This window comes from Cherax quadricarinatus, chromosome 4, assembly GCF_038502225.1.
Source record: "Cherax quadricarinatus isolate ZL_2023a chromosome 4, ASM3850222v1, whole genome shotgun sequence".
Lineage (NCBI taxonomy): Eukaryota > Metazoa > Arthropoda > Malacostraca > Decapoda > Parastacidae > Cherax > Cherax quadricarinatus.
The window spans coordinates 39,798,329-39,820,972 of NC_091295.1; the positions used below are offsets into that span (position 1 = coordinate 39,798,329).

General features: G+C 39.5%; 1 protein-coding gene across 6 annotated transcripts in view; it reads right to left on the reverse strand.

Annotated features, from left to right (window-relative positions):
- Positions 1–7,981: 7,981 nt before the first annotated feature.
- Positions 7,982–22,644, reverse strand: part of pasi2 (Protein) — a 59,393-nt gene continuing 44,730 nt past the window's right edge. For 4 of the 6 annotated variants that reach the window (XM_053770836.2, XM_053770835.2, XM_053770837.2 and 1 more), the window contains 2 exons: positions 15,524–15,610; positions 7,982–12,459 (listed from right to left, as the gene is read on the reverse strand). In XM_053770836.2, coding sequence (XP_053626811.1) covers positions 12,376–12,459; positions 15,524–15,610 — 171 coding nt within the window. In that variant the 3' untranslated portion in view covers positions 7,982–12,375. Of the gene's footprint in view, positions 15,611–22,644 lie in introns of all 6 variants that reach the window. The other 2 variants (XM_070095878.1, XM_070095870.1) reach the window with 2 other exon arrangements.

A 22,644-nucleotide genomic window follows, 5' to 3' on the forward strand; every position in this document is an offset into this window, starting at 1 on the left:
GTGAGTTAAACAAGTTAAGAAAGCCTAGGGAAAGTATGGATTTGTCAGTTAAAAACAGAGTAGGGGAGTTAGTAGATGGGGAGATGGAGGTTTTGGGTAGATGGCGAGAATATTTTGAGGAACTTTTAAATGTCGACGAAGAAAGGGAGGTCGTAATTTCATGCACTGGCCAGGGAGGTATACCGTCTTTTAGGAGTGAAGAAGAGCAGGGTGTGAGTGTGGGGGAGGTGCGTGAGGCATTACGTAGAATGAAAGGGGGTAAATTATTATTATAATCAAAAAGAAGCGCTAAGCCACAAGGGCTATACAGCGCTGCAGGGTAGGGAAGGAAGCGAGGGTATTGGGCGGCAGAAGGGGGAAGGGATGATTAGTAGGTTACAGAAAACAGCGGGGCAGGGGATAGTGCGGGGGTAGAGGGTAGCAAGAGATTGAGGTACAAAGGGCTGAAGGTATCATCAAAGTTTGTGGAGTAAGTCAGTTGTTGTCAAAAAGTCAATGAGAGAGTCCGGATGAAAGGTGGGTCCATCAGCAAGAAGGGAAGGTAAAGAGAGAGCAGCGGAGCGAGGGGGTAAGTTCTGCGTGCTCGTTGATAAAGTGGACAGTCTAACAGAATGTGGCTGACCGATAATGGAACCTGACAATTCTCACAGAGAGGAGCAGGGCGCCTCTCCATGAGATATCCATGAGTAAGACAAGTATGGCCAATGCGAAGGCGGGAGAGAGTAGTCTCCTAACCTCGACACTGGTGACAAGACGGCCAGTAACCTATACTCGGTTTAATAGAACAAAGATTGTTATTGAGCAGAGCAGACCAACGTTGTTGCCAACGGGTGTGAAAGTGGGTAGCTATTACAGCAAAATAGTCCGGAAACAGAACACCTCTATATGAAATTGGTAGGTCATGTACTGCTGACCGCGCAGCAGTGTCTGCCTGTTCATTGCCCTGTACGTCAAGATGACCAGGGACCCAACAAAAAACAATATCTTTATGCTTGGCAGAGATACGGCGTAGCCAAAGTTGGATACGGAGAACTAGGGGGTGAGGTGCATCAAATTTCCATATAGCCTGTAGAGCACTAAGGGAGTCTGAGACAACCACAAATGATGACACAGGCATAGATGCGATACGAGTAAGTGCTGCAAGAATGGCATACAATTCAGCAGTAAAAATGATAGCCGAAGATAGTAAATGCCCTTGTACGACACTGTCCGGAAACACTGCTGTAAATCCAACGCCGTCAGAAGATTTAGAGCCATCTGTGTACACGGTGATGGCATGAGAATGAGAGTGGAAGTGGTCAAGAAAAAGAGAGCGGGACGCCACTGTAAGCAGTTGGGCTTTCGAGCAAGGGAGTGAGAAAGAACAGCTGGAACGTCCCAGGGGGGGTAGGGAAAAGTGAGATGCTACATGAACATATAAAGGCAGTAAATGAAATGAAGACAAGAGCGAATGTAGGCAAAGAGAGAAGGGATGGAGCAAACAGGGGCGGCAAACAAATAATGTCTACTAATATCAATGACCATTCTATAAACGGAAGGATTGCATTGATTGTGAGAGCGCACACAGTAGCGAAGGCAATGGGCATTACGGCGATCAGACAAGGATGGAACATTCGCTTCTGCATAGAGGCTCTCAACAGGGGAAGAGCGAAAAGCACCAAGGTATAAACGCTAGAGAGAGTAGCAGGAGAGGCAGCTGAATAGATCTGGTCACCATAATCGATTTTCGATAAAATGAGGGCTGAATGTAGGCGAAGGAGTGTTCGACGATCAGCTCCCCATGAAAGATGAGCAAGGGTTTTAAGAAGGTTCAGCCGGCTGTGACAAGTTGCCTTTAGAGAAGTAATGTGGGGTTTCGAGGATAACCTACGGTCAAAGAGAAGGCCTAGAAACCTGACTGTATCACGTTCAGGGATACAGGAGCCAAAGAGGTACAAAGGATGATCGGAGATGACAGACCGTCTAGTGAAAGTAATTTGGCGAGTTTTGATACTGGAAAATTTAAACCCATGTGTGGTGGCCTAATTGGAAACACGGTCGACCGCATGCTGGAGAGAAACTGTAATGAGGTGACAGTCAGCGCCTGCACAAGCAATAGCGAAGTCATCTACATAGAGTGATGACCAAATATTGGATGGAAGAACAGAGACCAAATCATTTATAGCAAGGAGAAAAAGTGTTGTGCTCAGAACACATCCCTGAGGGACACCTTCAGCTTGGACAAAGTCCGGGGAGAGCACATTATTGACTCGAACACGGAAATGTCTGTCAGTTAAAAAGTTCTTAAGGAAAGATGGTAGATTGCCTCGGAGGCCTAAGGAGTGGGCTTGGGCCAAAATATTATATAGTGGTCCCTCGTTTTTCGTAATTAATCCGTTCCTGGAGGTGCTACTATTATCGAAATCTACGATTTTCGAATAAATTTTCCCCATAAGAAATAATGTAAATACAATTAATCCGTTCCTGACACCTAGAAGTATCAACAAAAATTTTTTTTTACCTTAAAGATAGATTTTCATGCACAAAAGAATAAACATTCAACATGACAGTTACCTTTATTGAAGGCTGTTGTTGAAGAATGGAAGACAGGGAGGAGGAGAGAGGGAAGAGAGGTTATTGTTTGGAAGTGGAATCCTCCTCCATAAGGAGGAGAGGTTGGATAAATGCATGAGAGGGGTTGGATTTGAGTGGGACTTGCATATCAGGGCTTACTTCTTGGTTGTGCAAGAATGGTATATAATACCAACAATTTCTTCGGTAGCATTGAAAATTGGGTTGGGCAAATGTTTTGTTAGTGGGATGAATTGTAAAGGACTTGCCTAGTATTGGCCAACAGGCCTGCTGCAGTGTTCCTCCTTTCTTATGTTCTTATGACTCTAGGTCACTTCAGGGGCCACTTACCTAGCTTAAATATAGATTTACATGCAGAAAAGAATGCCAAATAAATGTAGAGCACTAATAAAATGTATAAATGAACATTGGTAATAGGGGTAGTTGATGAGTGGAACGGTCTGCCTAGTAGGGTGATCAAAGCTAAAACATTGGGTAGTTTCAAATTTAGGTTGGATAAATACATTAGTGAGAGGGGTTGGCTTTGAATCGGTCTTGCACACGAGTAAATAGGTTTATCAAAGCTTATTGCTTGGGTATAGCAGTTATGCTGTTAGTGGGTTAGATTTGTGAAGGACCAGCCTAGTTTGGGCCAACAGGCCTATTGCACTGTTCCTCCTTTCTTATGTTCTAAAAGCTATGGCTGGATAAATACGTACATGAGTGAGAGGGGTTGGATTTGAGTCGGACTTGCACCTGAGCTTATTGCTTGGGTAGCATTTGTTCTGTTAGTGGGTTGGATTTGTGAAGGACCTGCCTAGTATGGGCCAGCAGGGGTGTTGCAGTGTTCCTACTTTCTTAAGTTCTTATTTAACATCACACTTACCAGTAGGATGATTGAGGCTAGGACCTTGGGTAGCTTTAAGAAGAGATTGGACAAATATATGAGTGGGAGGAGCTGAGTTGGATTTATGTCACTGGGTACGGGAGTAAATTCTTGGGTAGCTTTGTGTAAAGGTCATTTTGATAAGGACCTGCCTTGTATGGGCCAGTAGACCTGCAATGTTCTTCCATTGTTATGTTCTTAGTGGGAAGGATTGTAAAGGACTTGCCTAGTATGGGCCAACAGGCCTATTGCAGTGTTCCTCCTTTCTTATTGGAGACTTGTTTGTGTGAGGGAGGGATGGCAAGTTTATTGTTGGAGAATATGACAGTAATATCAACTCTACAGCTTATTTATCTATCACAATTCAACTAATATGACATAATAAACAATATTAATAACATAGAAACATGGAATATACTCTAGAATGAATAAAATAAGTCATTATGTATGTCACGAGAGGTGCTGTGTTGTGTTGTTGTTGGGTATATAAGGGCCACTGAGAGTACCTGTCCCAGACGAACTACTATTTGTGAGTCAATCTACGATTAGCGAGCCCATGTTTATATGAAAATATCCCTATTATTATTATTATAATCAAAAAGAAGCGCTAAGCCACAAGGGCTATACAGCAAAATATCCCTATGATTTCCGAAATTTACGATTCTCGAGAACTACGATTATCAAGGGACCACTGTATCTCCAAGTTGTGTCATATGCCTTCTCAAGGTCAAAAAATATGGCAATAACCAAGTGGTTATTCGCAAAGGCATTACAAACATAGTAAGGGGTCTATGGTAGAATGGCCCTTATGAAAGCCATATTGACAAGTGAAGAGACTGTTGTGTGTCTCTAAATACCACATTAAACGTCTATTTACCAGATGTTCCATCACTTTGCAAACTGCACTGATAAGAGCGATGGGACGATAGTGGGAGGCTTCATGTCCCGTAGTACCCGGTTTGCGGAAAAGGAGAACAATGGCAGATTTCCACAGCTGTGGAAGAACTCCTTGTGACCAAATAAGATTGAAAAGGCGTAAGAGGACTGCAAGGGCTGACTGATGTAAATGTTGTAACATACGAATATGAATGTCATTGGGCCCAGCTGTCGATGATCGGCAAGCTAAGTGTGTTGCCTTCAGCTCCTGAAGTGTAAAAGGTACATTATACTGTTCTTCTCTGAAAGAAGAAAAGTCCAAGGGTGCTAACTCTCTGGCAGACTTTGAGGAAAGAAATGAGGGGCTGAGATGGAGCCCCAGAGAAATAAGGACCAGATGATTGCCAATTTCAATGGCAACATCTAGAGGGTTTGCTATATCAACACCGGCAACCTGCAGAACAGGAGCCGGGTCAGGGGGATATTTACCGCTCAGTTTCCGTACTTTTTTCCAGACTGCACTCATAAGAGGAAGCAGAGGTGATGGTGGAGACATAATCTCGCCAGCAAGTGCATTTAGCGTCATGGATGACACGGCGAGCGATCGCACACTTCTGCTTAAAATCAAGAAGTCTCTCAGTGGTTCTATTATACCAGTACCTGCCCCACGCAGTGCGTTTCAAACGTACTGCACGAGCACAAGCAGGAGACCACCAAGGCACACATTTCTGAGAATGCCTGCCCGAGGTTTGGGGTACAGAATGAGAAGCTGCGGATAAAACTGAGGACGAGAAGAGGTGTAAAAGCTCATCAATGAAGGACAAAGAAGGAACCTCACTAAAAACAGTTAGTTGTGAGTAAAGGTCCCAATTTGCCTGATCAAATTGCCAGCATGGGTTACGAAGAGTTGGTGAATATGAAGGGGAAGTAAGAATGATTGGAAAATGATTGCTGTCATGTAAATCCGGGAGAACAGACCAGGTGAAATCTAGTGCAGTGGAGGAAGAGCAGACTGAGAGATCGATGCAAGAGAGAGTATGAGTACGAGGATCAAAATGGGTGTGAGTACCTGTATTTAAAACATGGAGGGGGTGGGAAGCAAGAAAAGCCTCTAGCTGAATGCCACAGCGAGACCTTCCCCAGAGAAAATGATGGGCATTAAAATCGCCAAGTAACAGAAGGGGTGGGGGTAATGACGAAACAAGAAAGGCAATATCCGGAATAGATAATGCTCGAGAAGGAGAGAGATACAAAGAACAGAGTGTATACCACCTATACAGGTGGATACGGGCTGCTGTGTAATGCAGCAAAGTACAAACAAATATCTGATGGTACGGAATATCAGTGCGTAGAAGAAGGGGACTTTCATTAAAGGTCCCATCAGGAAAAGGATCCGAAGAATACAATAAATTATAGCTTGAGATGGGATAGATAACAGCAGAGTGTAATTTTGGTTCTTGTAAGCAAACACCAACAGGGGAAAATTGGGAGAGCAACGTCTGAAGCTCACCCCGATTACCCCTGAGGCCGCATATATTCCACTGTAAATAGGCCATGATTGGCAACGACAAAGATACTAGAAATCCGCAGGTAAGGGTACTTACGGACTAGAGGGGTTAGAAAAGTCCACATGCGGTGGCAGCGGAAAACGTTCAAGTAGCGAAGGAACAGTGCGCTGTGAAGGAAGGAGTTGCGCAGATGGTTTGGTCTCTGCAATATATTCAGAGATTGCTTCAAGTGTTTCAGAGTTCAGAGATGTCATATGGGAGACAATATTGGAGATGGAAGGAGGAGGAGTTTGAGTAAAGATCGGAACTGTAATGGACTGTACCAAGGTAGGGGATGGCGAAAGGGTGGAGGGAACTGGAGAAGTGTGGGAGGGTACAGAAGAGGCAGAAACCTGGGAGGTGGCAGAAGAGGAAGAAACTTGGGAGGAAGGCACAGTACGAGGAGGAGGATGAACCTCCACGCTTGTAACAGAGCCAGTGAAAGGGAAAGATCCAGGTACAGAGACCGGGAAGGTAAAGTGTGGAGGTGGATGAAGGAAAGGAGGGATTAAAGGAGATTTTTTGGACTTCTGAGAAGTAGAGGGACGATACCGGGGTTTGTGAGGGAGAACACGAAGTGAGAACAGACTGAGGTGTTGAAGTAGGGACGTCTGAGCCCAGGACAGCAAAAGAATTAAATACAGGAGTGACTATGGTACTGGCAACTGCAGAGGAGGCTGCAGAAGATGGGACCCCAGAAGTGGGGGGGACATTTTGAAACACAAGAATAAACACGGGGTAGTCTCCCTTGGAGGCTGAGATGAGAAACCGCCATAGCATAAGGGAGACCTTCTGCCTCTTTGAGGCAACAAATTTCCCGCTCATTCAAGTAGACCTGGCAACGGCGAGAGTACGAAGGGCGAGCCTCATGACAATTAAGGCAAGAGGGAGGTCAACTGCAAGACGTATTAGAATGGTCATCGGCACCACAGGCTGGGCATTCGGCTATAGATCTGCAATATTTTGCTGGGTGACCAAATCGCCAGCGATTTCTACACTGTTGCGGTGTAGGGATCACCTTTCGAACTTGTAACCGATGTCCTGCTACATAAACAGAGGATGGGAGTTCACGGCTGTCAAAAGTTAAATGAGCCACATTGTAAGGGTATCGTCTCCACCCGCGGGCAGGAAGAACATAAGTGTCTACCTTGAGAATTGGGAGATCTTGGAGTTACAGCTGTTCGAGAATGTCATTGCCACATGTCTGGAAAATCTGTTGGACTATGGTATGGGGCAGAATGACAGTACTTCTACAAGAACTGAGCGAATGATGTTTTTTGATAGTAATAGGAATAGTATCGATATGTGAAAGAAGAGAAAGATCATGAGCTTGGGTAGCATTCTGGACTGTGATGATGTGCGTACCACTCTTAAGAGCATGGAAGGAAATATCTCTACCAACATGGCATAGGAGCGCTTTGCCAATACGTACTATGGTCGGATAGATAGGCAGTAGAAGTTGGTCTTAAAGTAAAGAATTTAGTCCATTGTGTGCTCCAAAACTGAGTGTGGAGAGGGAGTGCATGACGTGTCCGTCTTTTCCGAGTAGAATGGGAAGGTTACGAAGTAACATCATCAGGAGATTGTCGCTGGCGTTTAGAAGTGGGACCAGAGTTGGTCTGACGTGGGACGGGCTGGCGATTCGAAAATTGCCGCACCGTAGCGGGAGAGGCCGGAAGCATAGTCAAAGGAGAGCGGAGGTCAGACAAATCGAAGGAGTCAGTCGAAACCCTGGCACCTGAAGCGGGTGACGAAACAGCACCAGCAAAAGGTACAAGGGCCTTAGGAGTGTCCGAAGAGTGGCCAAAAGACGAGGCAAGGTCAGAACGGGGTGCGGTAACAATAAGGGGCCCGGGGGTAGCAGGGTCATGGATTGGGGACTCCATGGTTAGGTTACTTCTTTCTTTTTGTTTTTAAGAAAAAAAAAAAGAAAAAATAAAAATAAAAAAAAAAAGAATAAAAAAAAGGGGGGACCAGGGAGGGATAGTTCCTAGGAGGAATGAAAGGGCCAGAAGTGCCCTAGATTGCTTCAGATATAATGAGTCTTACTGTACCAACATTCATACAGTTGCTAATAAAATACACTACCACTGCACAGTACACAGATATATGTACACAAACATGTATTCAAAACATAACACAGAATACACAAATAGCAAGAAACAATTACATTAATGTACTGTAGGTGGAAGACAAGTTTTGAAGAATGTACATTAACACTAACAATCCTTTGCTGATATAAGCAGTGACACTTATTATTAAGCTACTAAAAACACTACTGCACTGTTCCATTCTTTAACCTCAATAGATTTTTGTAGTGGGAGAACCATCACATGACAAGTGAGAAAGAGTGCAATACAAGTTTCTGAGTGTCACCAGTAGGAGTACTCACAAAGTTTTAAGTTTTTTATGTTGCAGCATCAATATTTGTACAATCATGCTGCAGTAATAATAATGAAACTATACCACCTGTAAAAGTATTCTTTAAGTCAATGGCTAACTGTCCGTAAAAGGATAAAGCCTCAACTAAGACGAGGGATGATCACAGCATTAACCAGATCATGTGTTGTCCTAGACACCTGGACAGTCAACAAACAGCATAAAGTCAGTGATGTGTGGTGTCACAGAGTCAGTCCTATCGCCCTCCTCCACAATTCACTACCATACCCCCCATCCTCAAATTGCAAAAATCTCATCACCACCATCACACAAAACACTGTGGTAATTTTATTTATTATTAGTATTTTTTTTTATGAAAGCATCATATAAATTTATTACTGTCAGGTGTTGTATCCTACAGTTTTAGGTGGAAGAGACCTGTGGGTAGTAGAGGTTCCACTATATATACATACTAATATAAGTATACATGTATTGGATACACTTATATGTAGTATACACTAAGATGAAAAGAAATTACACTGTTCTGTAGATTTTATCCCATTATAATTGTTTTATCCAACTAAACTCATCCAATTTTAAGAGTTAATAAACAATGAAACATGTGTTAATCTATTTATGAACTTAAGAGCTACAATATTTGACTACATTCAATTGTTTGTTTGCAAAATCCAATATTCGTTCATAATACATGACCATATCACTTAATTACCATGAAGTATTTGGTAAACAAAGGATTTTCCAAGATATATGTTGTGAATTTTTTATGGCATTTCAAATGTGCACCAGCCATTCATCAAACTTATTTTGCCTTATTGAACACATTTAGTGAAAATTTAAATTAAGATTTTTTTGTTAATGACAGTTCTTAATCTTAACACATAGCATAAGTGTATACATGTTTATACATGCAATACTCACAAAAATAATAAAATATACAATAAATAAAGATTTTTCCCTTGTTCTCACACAAGCCTTTTGCATGCTTGGACACGCAACAGGCTTGTGTGAGCGCATTAGATAGGAGTGAGTGGAGGAGTGGGGTGTAAGCAAGGTAACACTTACAAAGAGATTCAAAGAAACTGGTTAGCCAGACTTGAGCCCTGGAGGTGAGAAGTCAGCATTCTGAAGGAGGAATGGGTGGGGATGCTGCATTTTGGAGGGGCATCTGAACTATGTCAGCACCCTTCTGGCAAAACAGTGATTGGCAGTTAAAGTGTTTTCTTCTTTGTTAGGTCACCCTACCTCAGTGGGAGATGGCCAGTGTTAAATATTGAAGACTTACTTTCAATTTAAAAAACTATTGTGGCCATTTATAACTTACAAAACATAACAATAAATATTTATTTGGCCTAAAGTACATGCTTATAAATATATACGTACACTAATATGTGCCAGAATATATTATAAAAAAATGTAAAAACTAATGGAACAAATTTTGTGACTATGCAATCTCTTAGTTAATATACTAGAATATATAATAAAACTTTGGTTGCCACTGACCCATAATATAAAAACCAAGGCACAGTGGAGGTAAAACTGACATCATCAAAGGGTTGACTACAATGAAGCAAATAAGGCTTTGATGATACAGATACATTAATACAAATATGACAGGATTTTGGTACAGACGCACAGTAGTGAAGGATGTCATAACTAAAAGTTTATGGACACAGCTAAGAACCAATAACAAGTGGAAGAAGTATTGCAAAAAATCTACATAGTACCAACAAACCTGGCCAACTACCTCTAATATGACTTGCTCTCTCTTTTGGAATTCTTTCTCAAGAGGTACATCTTATGCAGACTCTTCCCTAACATTTAAACTCCCTTAACCCTTAAGCACACAGATCATGAATTGGTGGTTTGCAGTTCAACCTGTAGATTATGCAAGTCAAACTTCCACTCTAACAGTTTTTTTTTTAAGATCTCAGTGTGCAGCAAGATCTCACATGTGGGTAGGTAAAATTTCAACCCAGTAGCTGCTGCTCTCTGGTGGCCAGATTATAAACTATTCCCTGCTAATGGTGATTTTGTCTCATATTTCCCAAGTCCACTGAATCGAGGATTTACCATATCAACAGTATTAAGACAGAAAGTACAAGGAAAAAAGTGGCAAAGACAAATAGGCAAAAAGGAAAAGAAAAATATAAAAAATTATAAAAAATATTAAGTGAAAGTATATAAAAAAGCAGCAGTTCCCAAGCTACTTTCATATCCCAGGTCTACTTTCATACCCCAGGGGTATGAAAGTAGACCTCCATGGGTGCACTAGGATATACTATAGGGAAGAATAAATAGGAAGCATGTCTGTCTCACACTCAGCAGATGGAGAATCAAGCCTCTACCAGGCTTGCACTGAATGACCCACATGGGTTTAGCACTTATGAATTGTTAAAATAAAATTTTTATGGGTGCACAAGAAAAATTCTGCAGTGGTGGAATTTATAATGCTTACACTCATTTGGGAATCATGATTCATGACTTCCATACACAAGTGCCTCAGATTCTAGTTGGCATGAGTGAAAATGTATGACTTTGTTTCTCCTTTTATTTTTACCATTTGATGTGTTATGAGAATACAAGGCAAACAAATCAATTTGGTGTTGAGCTAGATACTGTATTTCCAGTTTTATGTGCATGAGGGAGGCGGAAGTTAAGTTTGTTGGCTGTGTTCATAGCAAGAAGGTGTATGGTATTACTGGCTGCTGTCATGTATAGTGTAAAATGTACATTTGTTATCTTGTGTTTTTAGATGCATGTTAGAGGATCTGTCAGTTTTTTCTTTTTTACTGATTATAATGAAGCTAGAACAAAGAAACACATATCAGAAGTCTCCATATATGGATAAGCATACATAACAGATCTAGGAGTGAAACTGTCTTCAGTTGTTCCCGACTTTACTGACTTTTTGTGCCGAAATGCATTCATCCATCATACTGATAAGTGGCAACATATTAATATTATCATCACATATTGACATAATTCTTAATATTATTCTGTATTAGCATTCACATTCAAAAGATTTTATTACATTCAACACCAAGTGCTAAACCCACAAGGGTCATTAATGTAGCTGTAAATACATTTGTATAACAAAGGTAATGAATGTGAATCATGAGTCATGCTGCTGTAAACATAGTAAGTTTCATTAACAAAGGTGATCGGGAGTGTGTGGATTCAGTCATAATATGGCAGGGGGTACATAGCCTATAAAAAAAAAAATTGAGAGCCCCTGCTGTACAGAATATAGAAAAGCATCAAGCATCAGCAATAGAGCAGCTAATGAAAGAGCCACCAAGGAAGAAAGAATACTCTTGTCCCTTTCCCCATGGTAGTGTTTAACTCGTAAACGGTCCAAGCAGATCTACATTCACATGTGTAGTGCTACAAAAGTAGATCTAAGTTTTTTTTACATATTTTCAAATATAACAAAAAAAAAAAGTAGATCAAAGTTTTTTTACACATTTTCAAATGTAGAAAAACAAAAAGAAGATCTACTTTTTTTACATACTACTTTCAAATGTTGAAAAAACGTATATATACGTTTGGACCGTTTACGGGTTAAAAGATAACTGTCACCATCAGATCTATTACACCGAAGAGTTTAATTACTTAAGTGATCAAAAAGAGGAGTGTTTTTCAGTACTTGTTTACAAAAGAAAGCATAGGGACTTAGTGGTAAGAAGAAATAAGTGCATACTTCATATAAGACCAATAGTTTCATACAGCAAAACCTTTTCAGTCTGACAATTCATGCCACGGAAACAAAATTTATAAAAATCACTGTTACATTAAAATCATCTAGGAGTATCTTAAAGAATAATGTCAACTTGTATCCATACTACGAATGTGAAAAATATTGAGCTCTGTAGTTACAAATAAGGCTGAAAATCATGAAAATTATCATCATAATTCAGCAAAAAGTATATATTTTCATGATTTCAATTACTGTGCACTATCATTATTTTAATTCAAAATACTTCCAAAAAGGTTTTACTATACTTTCTAACCTATTTTGTGGTTAGAAACAGACTTCTAAAAAACCTGATAACCATTAGCAATTAACCTGCTTTTCCTTAGCTGATACCCAATTTTGATCCTGTCCTGTATTAATGTTCAAGCGATCATCTTAGCTGAAGCATCAGACCTCGCACCCGGTGTAGTGGGTCGTGAGGCTGTGAATGAGCTCATTGTCTCCATCTGAAATACAGGAATATAACATGGGTGATGATTGTTGCAATAATCAAACAATCACCAAGGAAATTCACATTCCCACTTTTGGGAAACAAAATTTAAGATTACCTTAAAGATCTATAAATCTGTACAGAATTTACTGACATGGTATGGCAAACAGTTGAACAGAGATTTTTACTGTAATTAAAACCTCAAATCATTATTGTGCAGACACTCCACCAATGTTAATAATGTACACACACATCTGAAGCAATCATAAACTAATGTGAAAACTTTAACAAAATTATCAAAAACACTTTATAATGCTTCACATTATTCCTTCAATTCAACAGATCCAATTTAATTGTGCGCAAACAAAATTATGGCTAAAAGTAAATTGTTCAATTTACCTTACCAATATAACACACACTAAATGACCCTAGATTAGATATACACATTTTAATAGTTATTTTATTACAACTAATAACTAATACTGTAGTATGCTATAATAAAGCCAGCATCAAAGTATTCGGATGCAATTTTTACATGACTTATATTAAGGTGTTATGATGTTGCAATTTTACATGATACTTTAATGAAGGCATCAAAGTTACTGCAGATGTGTTTTAGTTTAAAGAGTTCATACTTGAACATCTGTTTTTTATAGCACATTCCACCAAGGCAGATGACCCAAAGAAACAAAAAAACATTCATCATCACTAATTCAAGTGACAAGGAATAGCAACATCCCATACTCATACTTCACAGTACATGCACTATACTTCCTGCCCTCAGAACAAGTTTCCCACTTTTATCAACATGTTTACATATGCCTGCTCAAACCCATACCACTTGAAACCTTCTTAACCCACTCCCTCTACTATTTCCTTTATCCATCCTGGATTTGTAAATCTCTCTTGGTCAGTCAATCCTGATCCATGTTTTCTAAATGACCAAACTAACTCAAAACCCCTCCTCTACCCTCCAAATTATACCGTTCATAGGTGGAGACAAGTGTCGCAAAGCTGATAAAATAAATAAATGTCTGTCACCACCTATACCTTGTGTAACCCCACACCATCTTCTAATTCTTAAGATCCCTATTCCCTGCATAATATTCACAACACAAAACTGATGTCAAGCATGGCACCTCCATTACCACCAATATTATTATTGTTATACATTCAGTGGGGAGCCCTAAACCCTTATGGGTTTAGAATTCTCCCCATGAATAAGCAATCTGTATTTCACTTCCCTGGGAAAGGAGAGCACAGGTCCATTTCCTTAGAGGGGTCTATCTCCTCCAGCCTCCTCCTCACTACAACATTTCAAGACCATGCTGAGTTCTTATAAAAACAAAGATACTACTATACTCTGGTATATTCTTATTTTTATCTCCACTGCCCAATATCTTTCTTTCCACAAGCCCTTCAACAATCCAACTATGTACCTTTTTGTCCTCATATATACATATCCCCTCATCTCCCATACACCCATCTTCCAACACATCCTCTCCCAAACACAAAAATATATTTGCTTCCTCAATCTTTCAGTGCCTGATCTTTTTTCTAACTCTAATCATCTTTTTTTTTTCCTACCACCACTTTCAGGTTCCTTCTTTTGCATATCCTCCCAAGCTCCTCCACCAAACTTTGCAACATCTGTTCAGGATCTCACAAAGCACTGTCATCAGCAAAGAGCAACCACCACTTTATATCAGTTTCATTATCATTAAAGACCACGGTCATTCCTATCACTCAAGCATTCATTTCTTTTGCAACCCCATCTCTAACTATATTAAACAATCACATATCCTGGTCTAAGAATTATTTTTGCTGGAAAATTGTCCCCCCTCACTCATACACAGCTAAACCTGAGCCTCACTACTCAAACTCTTTTACTGCTTCCAATAACCTACTACCTATTCAATATCCACATTGTTCCTATACCCCCACCTACTATACATGCCTTTTCCAAATTCAAAAATGTAACAAATAGCTTGTTATCTTTATCAGTTTTTTTTTTTAAATACATTGGCCATCTCCCACCAAGGTAGTGACCCCCTTCCCTCAAAAAAAAAAGAGGAAGCACAATCACTCAATTCCTGCTTTGCCAGAAGTGTGCTAACATCACAGTTCAGATGACTCTACAAACTGCAACATCACCCCTTCTTTCAAGTGCAAACACTGTACTTCCCACCAGCAGGACTTAAATTCAGCTAACCAATTTCCCCAAATCCCTTCATAAATGCTACCTTGTTCCCACTCCAACAGTGCATCAATTCTTAACTACCACTTGTCTCCACTACAATTTAATGTGCTCACAAAGACTGTTAAATGTTCAAGTCACTAGCACTCAAAACCTCCTTTACCCATTCTCTCCATCCTTTTCTAGGACAACCCCTACCACCCCAGTCTGTAACATTACTCCTTTTTTCTTCTATGGATAAAGTTCTGTCTCCACAGATGCCTCAATGCACAACTCACCTTTTTTTTTCCCTTGTCTATTCTAGGGTTCACCTCTTTTATAGACTCACTTGCTGAAATGCCCTTTCCCAAATATGACAATGTATTTACTTCCTCCATACTCCCTCCTTTCAATCTAATATCCAATCCTTCATTGTCTAGGATATTTTTTTTTTTTGTTACTTTTATCACACTTTTTTTTCTGTAAATCTTTAATATTTTTCTTTTACAAACCCTCCCAAATTCCTTCATTGCCCTTTGCAACTTCTCTTCACTTTCCCAAAAGTACCTTGGCTAAGTAATACCAATATGCCTTAAAGCAAATACCTGGCCCATTCTTCCCTTATCTTCGCTCCCAGTTTTTGTATTTCCTGTAACTTAAGATTCTAATAATACAATACATTTTACCCCATACGAAGTATGACATGGAAAAAATGTATATTTATTTTCCAAAACTACTATTATTATTAATTATTACAGTATTATTATTTTTAGTATTATTATTATTATTATTATTATTATTGTTTTTTCATAGGGAAAGTGCTAAACCCAGAGGGGTGATACAGCACTAAAAAAGTTATGACCATTTGGTAAGGAATTTATTTTATAAATTTCTGCTTCTAAACTTTATAGTCCATCTGTGTGGAAATGGTAGAACGTGCCCCTGGAGTCGTGGGGCGTGAACTGTAACCCATGGTGCTCATTGTGTCGATCTGTAAAAGGGTGCAGGAAATTAAGGAAGCACAAGAAACACAAACACCTGATAAAGTAGATTTATAAAGAGATACTGATTTTCTTAGCTTCAAACAAAATGTTTTAACATCTTTAAACAAAAATAAAATAAGATTAATATATACTTTTTGTGGCTTTTACACTTTTCAAAACAAGGACAATTAAAAAACTATTTTGTTATTAAGAATAAGACATCAAAAGGATTATGGTAATTTATTTATATAGTGAAGTTCACACATCTCAGTGAGGAAATAAATAAGATAGCGTGTATTTAAGAACTTAAGAAACTGCAACTTAAGGCAGTGCTATAATCACAATCTTTTAGTAAATACTTAAATCTCATTCCTTGGAAAAAAAAAAACTTAAGAACTGCATGCCATTTATCTTAAATATTGTAAAATAATTACAAAAATTTCAGCAGGTTCAACAGTAAATTAAAAGTAGACACATGCAAACATCTGAAAGCCCCAGTTTTAGAAAATTGGTAGAAGATAGTGACACTGATTTCCCGATGACCTTTATATCTAATCTATATTAAAGTTTCTTACAGACAGAATTTCATGCAGCATGCAAACAAGCTTCCCTAGAAATATCTCATACTGTATTAAAGGATATCCTATTAAAAATCTCTGTAAATCAAGATGATCCATCCTTCTAGACAGTCACTGTTAAACTGCAAAAGTTAGCATTACTCACAGAATGAAATGTCAACAATAAACTGCTTGCTATATAATAAATAACAACAAGACAATACAGTAGGGCCCCACTTATACGGCAGGTTAGGTTCCAGACTACCGCCGTAAAGCGAAAATCGCCGTAAAGTGGAACACCTTTTTTTCCACTTATAAATACATACAAATACTAGATAACAAGTTTACACTAACATATATTAAGTTAGCAATAGAACTAGGCATTAAAAACAATAAAAAAGTAAAGTACACATATAGTACACTCATTACTTACCTTAAAATATTTGTAGTCTTAATCTAGGGTGAGATGAGTAGTATTTATTGTAAGAAATCAAGTGTGGTATGTATGGTAGCCAGCCAGGCTACCATACCAGGCCAACCCACCCACACATAATATTCTATGATATTTAAGCATCCCAGAGCAATGAAATGCATGTACAGGTCACTCATTACTTATCCTAAAATATTTTTAGTCTTAATGTATGGTCAGAGGTGAGTAAATGAGATAAAACAAATAAATGAGAGAGAGAGAGAGAGAGAGAATGAGTACATGAGAGAGGACACTCGCAGAGCTATGTAAACAAACCGGGCGAATGCCAGTTTTGTAAACAAACCAGGTGGACATGTCTGGTTTGTGTACAAGTTACATTGTGTACAAGTTGTCTCTACGTTGATATGGTAGAATAAATAAAGAGGAACACTCCCATTCTCATGTAACACCATTTTTAGAAGAAATGACGCTCTCAGTGAAGGCATATAAAAGGAATACTTTTCTACAGTTATGCCCAGTAACACATTTTCTCTTATGTTGGACTAGAGAAAACGTTATTCTTGCCGTCACTCATACAAGTTGTCTGGCTACCACATCTCATATTTATGTTAATTTATTCTACTGTGGGGTGTATTTACCATCTTTATATGCTATGTATCGTGTTTATTATATAATTTTGAAAAAATATCATAGATGGCTTAATGAAAATGTGTATATTAACGTAATATACAACATTTAATGAGACTCGGTGATTATCATTACTAATATGGTGTTTCGAGACATAAGACATTCTTACTGATTTTAATGTGTACCTGCATGCCAGCACAGTGTGTAAGTTTATTTAGGTACAGGTATACATAAGTATAATTATCAGAGTAGTATATATAAAATCCTAGGTAGTAGGTTGGTAGACAGCAACCGCCCAGGGAGGTACTACCGTCCTGCAAAGTGAGTGTAAAACGAAAGCCTGTAATTGTTTTACATGATGGTAGGATTGCTGGTGTCTTTTTATTCTGTCTCATACACATGCAAGATTTCAGGTACGTCTTGCTACTTCTACTTACACTTAGGTCACACTTCACATACATGTACAAGCATATATACATGCACCCGTCTGGGTTTTCTTCTATTTTCTTTCTAGTTCTTGTTCTTGTTTATTTCCTCTTACCTCCATGGGGAAGTGGAACAGAATTCTTCCTCCGTAAGCCATGCGTGTTGTAAGAGGCGACTAAAATGCCAGGAGCAAGGGGCTAGCAACCCCTTCTCCTGTATATATTACTAAATGTAAAAGGAGAAACTTTCGTTTTTCCTTTTGGGCCACCCTGCCTCGGTGGGATACGGCTGGTGTGTTGAAAGAAGATATAATATGAAATAACTTTTAAAAACACTTGAAATTTTGGAGTTTCCAGACATAATGGAGAGACGTAGTGCTTACAGAGCTCACGGAGAATATAAACAAACTGGGTGGTGTGCAGTGATTGTATTAGAAAGTCAGGTGGGGGAAGTCGTATAGAGAGTTTTGGTCATACTAATTTGAAATGATCGTATTAGCGGAAAGCTGTAAAGTGAAACGCTGTAAAGTGGGGCCCTACTGTATTCACCTAATGTAAAAAAATCAAAGTCAATTACCATTATTTCATATAATTTTTCCTCTTATCTCCAAGATCTATTTCTTTTCTTTCTATTAAAGTAAGAGCCAGTTAAACATCCCTTAAAAATCAACGATCAAACATAATAACAAAAACTGAGGTTCCTTTACAGCAAGACAACAATTCACTTGACTAATTCTTCATTACCTTAAAATGTTTGTTAAAATAATAGGAAAATTGTGGCTTCCTTTATGGTACAGTGAACCCTCTGTTTTCGTTAGGCTCTGTTTTCATGAATTTCAGTTATCACCGACTTCTTTCGTAAATATACAGGCTCTGTTTTCGTTACTTTCCTCTGTTTTTGTCGGTTATATGGAACATGTCCGAGTGCCCATGCGCGCACACAGCATTCTGAGTCAGTCTGGCATTGTTTCTCGGCGAGTGAACATAACCCTGCGAGGTCATATGAAACATAAGCCACCATGTGCCCAAAGAAAGCTCCTAGTGCCAGTCCGTTGGTAAAGAACACGAGAAACACTATAGAATTCAAGAAAGAACTTGTAGCAAAGTACCAAAGTGGAGGAGGAAGAGAGAGGGGAGAATGTGCCTTCTTCAGTGATTTAGTGATTCTGTGATATGTATGATACTAAAGCAGCAGGAGTCGATAAAGGCTATAGTGCCAGCCTTTATCGACTCCTGCAAGTAAGTTAAGCAATTAAGCGATAGAAAAACTCTGCCAGCATCTCCTCCATCAAACTAACTAATTAAACTAACATCTCCTCCAAGGTAAGTGTAAATATTTCTTATTTATAAAGATAATAGAGTGGGAGAGGCACTGTCAAGAAATTTTGCAGAAAATAAGAAAAAAATTTGGAATGAGATAAATAAGTTAAGAAAGCCTAGGGAAAGAATGGATTTGTCAATTAAAAACAGAGTAGGGGAGTTAGTTGATAGGGAGCTGGAGGTATTTGGTAGATGGCAGGAATATTTTGAGGAACTTTTAAATGTTGATGAAGAAAGGGAGGTGGTAATTTCATGCACTGGCCAGGGAGGTATAACATCTTTCAGGAGTGAAGAAGAGCAGGATGTGAGTGTGAGGGAGGCGCGTGAGGCATTACGTAGAATGAAAGGGGGTAAAGCAGCTGGAACTGATGGGATCATGACAGAAATGTTAAAAGCAGGGGTTGATATAGTGTTAGAGTGGTTGGTATTTTTGTTTAATAAATGTATGAAAGAGGGGAAGGTACCTGGGGATTGGCAGAGAGCATGTATAGTTCCTTTATATAAAGGGAAGGGGGACAAAAGAGATTGTAAAAGTTATAGGGGAATAAGTTTACTGAATATACCAGGGAAAGTGTATAGTAGGGTTATTATTGAAAGAATTAGAGGTAAGACAGAGTAGGATTGAAGATGAGCAAGGAGGCTTTAGAGTGAGTAGGGGATGTGTAGATCAAGTGCTTACATTGAAGCATATATGCAAACAATATTTAGATAAATGTAGGGAAGTTTTCATTGCATTTATGGATTAAAAGGCATATGATAAGAGTGGATTGGGGAGCAATGTGGCAGATGTTGAAAGTACAGTGGAACCTCGCCTAACGAACACATCGCATAACGTTAAATCTGCTTAGCGATACATTTTAACGCAAAAATTTTGCCTCGGCTAGCGCTAAAAAACTCGCTCAATGCGGTTCATTCGAGACGCATCCACGTGCGGCCTGAGCCCGCATCACTTGTTCCGTGGGTGCCAGTGTTTACAAGCCAGCCACCGCGGTCGCTTCCAAGCATACAATCGGAACATTTCATATTATCATAGCCTTTTTAGTGATTGCACCTGCAAAATAAGTCACCATGGGCCCCAAGAAAGCTTCTAGTGCCAGCCCTACAGCAAAAAGAGTGAGAATTACTATGGATATGAAGAAAGAGATCATTGCTAAGTATGAAAGTGGAGTGCATGTCTCCGAGCTGGCCAGGTTGTACACAAAACCCCAATCAACCATCGCTACTATTGTGGCCAAGAAAACGGCAATCAGGGAAGCTGTTCTTGCCAAAGGTGCAACTTTGTTTTCGAAACAGAGATCGCAAGTGATAGAAGATGTTGAGAGACTGTTATTGGTGTGGATAAACGAAAAACAGCTAGCAGGAGATAGCATTTCTCAAGCGATCATATGTGAAAAGGCTAGGAAGCTACATGACGATTTAATTGGAAAAATGCCTGCAACTAGTGATGATGTGAATGAATTTAAGGCCAGCAAAGGTTGGTTTGAGAGATTTAAGAATCGTAGTGGCATACATAGTGTGATAAGGCATGGTGAGGCTGCCAGTTCGGACCACAAAGCGGCTGAAAAATATGTGCAGGAATTCAAGGAGTACATAGACAGTGAAGGACTGAAACCTGAACAAGTGTTTGTGACGAAACAGGCCTGTTTTGGAAGAAAATGCCAAACAGGACGTACATTACTCAGGAGGAAAAGGCACTCCCAGGACATAAGCCTTTATAAAAGACAGGCTTACTCTGTTGATGTGTGCCAATGCTAGTGGTGATTGCAAAGTGAAGCCTTTATTGGTGTATCACTCTGAAACTCCCAGTGTGTTCAGGAAAAACAATGTCCTCAAGGCTAATTTGTGTGTGCTGTGAAGGGCAAACAGTAAGGCATGTGTCACTAGGGACTTTTTCTATGACTGGTTACACCATGCATTTGCCCCCACTGGGAAAAATTACCTAACTGAAAAGAAATTAAACCTTAAGTGCCTCCTGGTATTAGACAATGCTCCTGGTCATCTTTCAGACGTGGCAGAGCGACTTTCTGCGGAAATGAGATTCATTAAGGTCAAGTTTTTGCCTCCTAATACCACTCCTCTCCTGCAGCCCATGGACCTGCAGGTCATTTCCAACTTCAAGAAACTGTACACAAAAGCTATGTTTGAAAGGTGCTTTGTAGTGACCTCAGAAACTCAATTGACTCTAAGAGAGTTTTGGAGAGATCACTTTAGCATCCTCAATTGTGTAAACATTATAGGTAAGGCTTGGGAGGAAGTGACTAAGAGGACCTTGAACTCTGCTTGGAAGAAACTGTGGCCAGAATGTGTAGACAAAAGGGATTTTGAAGGGTTTGAGGCTAACCCTGGGAATCCTATGCCAGTTGAGGAATCCATTGTGGCATTGGGGAAGTCCTTGGGGTTGGAGGTTAGTGGGGAGGATGTGGAAGAGTTGGTGGAGGAGGACAATGAAGAACTAACCACTGATGAGCTGCTGGATCATCTTCAACAGCAAGAGGCCACACCTGAGGAAACTGCTTCGGAGGAGGGGATAGAGAAATTGAGGAAGTTGCCTACTTCAAAGATTAAGGAAATGTGTGCAATGTGGCTTAAAGTGCAAACCTTTTTTGATGAAAATCACCCCTCACACAGCTATTGCAAGCCATGTTGGCAACCTGTACACTGACAATGTTGTGAAACACTTTAGGAATGTCATAAAGGAACGGGAGGTACAGGCCTCTATGGACAGATATGTTGTGCGACAGAGGTCCAGTGGCATTAAAAGAAGAAGGGAAGTAACCCCGGAAAAGGACTTGCCACCTCAAGTCCTAATGGAAGGGGATTCCCCTTCTAAACACTAACACCATCAACACTCTCCCCTCCTCCCATCCCATCAATCATCACCAGATCTTCAATAAAGGTAAGTGTCATGTAACTGTGCATGTCTTCTTCAGTTTGTGTGTATTAAAATTAATATTTCATGTGGTAAAAAAATTTTTTTCTTCATACTTTGGGGCGTCATGAATGGATTAATTTTATTTCCATTATTTCTTATGGGGAAAATTAATTCGCCTAACGATAATTTCGCCTAACGTTGAGCTCTCAGGAACGGATTAATAGCGTTAGGCGAGGGTCCACTGTATATGGAATAGGTAGTAAGTTACTAAATGCTGTAAAGTTTTTTATGAGGATAGTGAGGCTCAGATTAGGGTGTGTAGGAGAGAGGGAGATTACTTCCCAGTAAAAGTAGGTCTTAGGTAGGGATGTGTAATGTCACCATGGTTGTTTAATATATTTATAGATAGGGTTGTAAAAGAAGTAAATGCTAGGGTGTTGGGGAGAGGGATGGGATTAAATTATGGGGAATCAAATACAAATGGGAGTTGACACACTTACTTTTTGCTGATGATACTGTGCTTATGAGAGATTCCAAAGAGGGTGTGTAAAGGTAGAAAGTTGAAAGCGAATATAGATAAGAGTAAGGTGATGAGAGTATCAAATGATTTAGATAAAGAAAAATTGGATATCACATTAGAGAGAAGGAGTATGGGAGAAGTGAATGTTTTCAGATACTTGGGAGTTGACTTGTCAGCGGATGGGATTATGAAAGTTAAAACACATGTGCAACATTTGGTTATCTTTATTGCAGAAGTTTTGCCATCCAGCATTTTTATCAATGCAGATTCTAGGACATAATTAGAAGACAG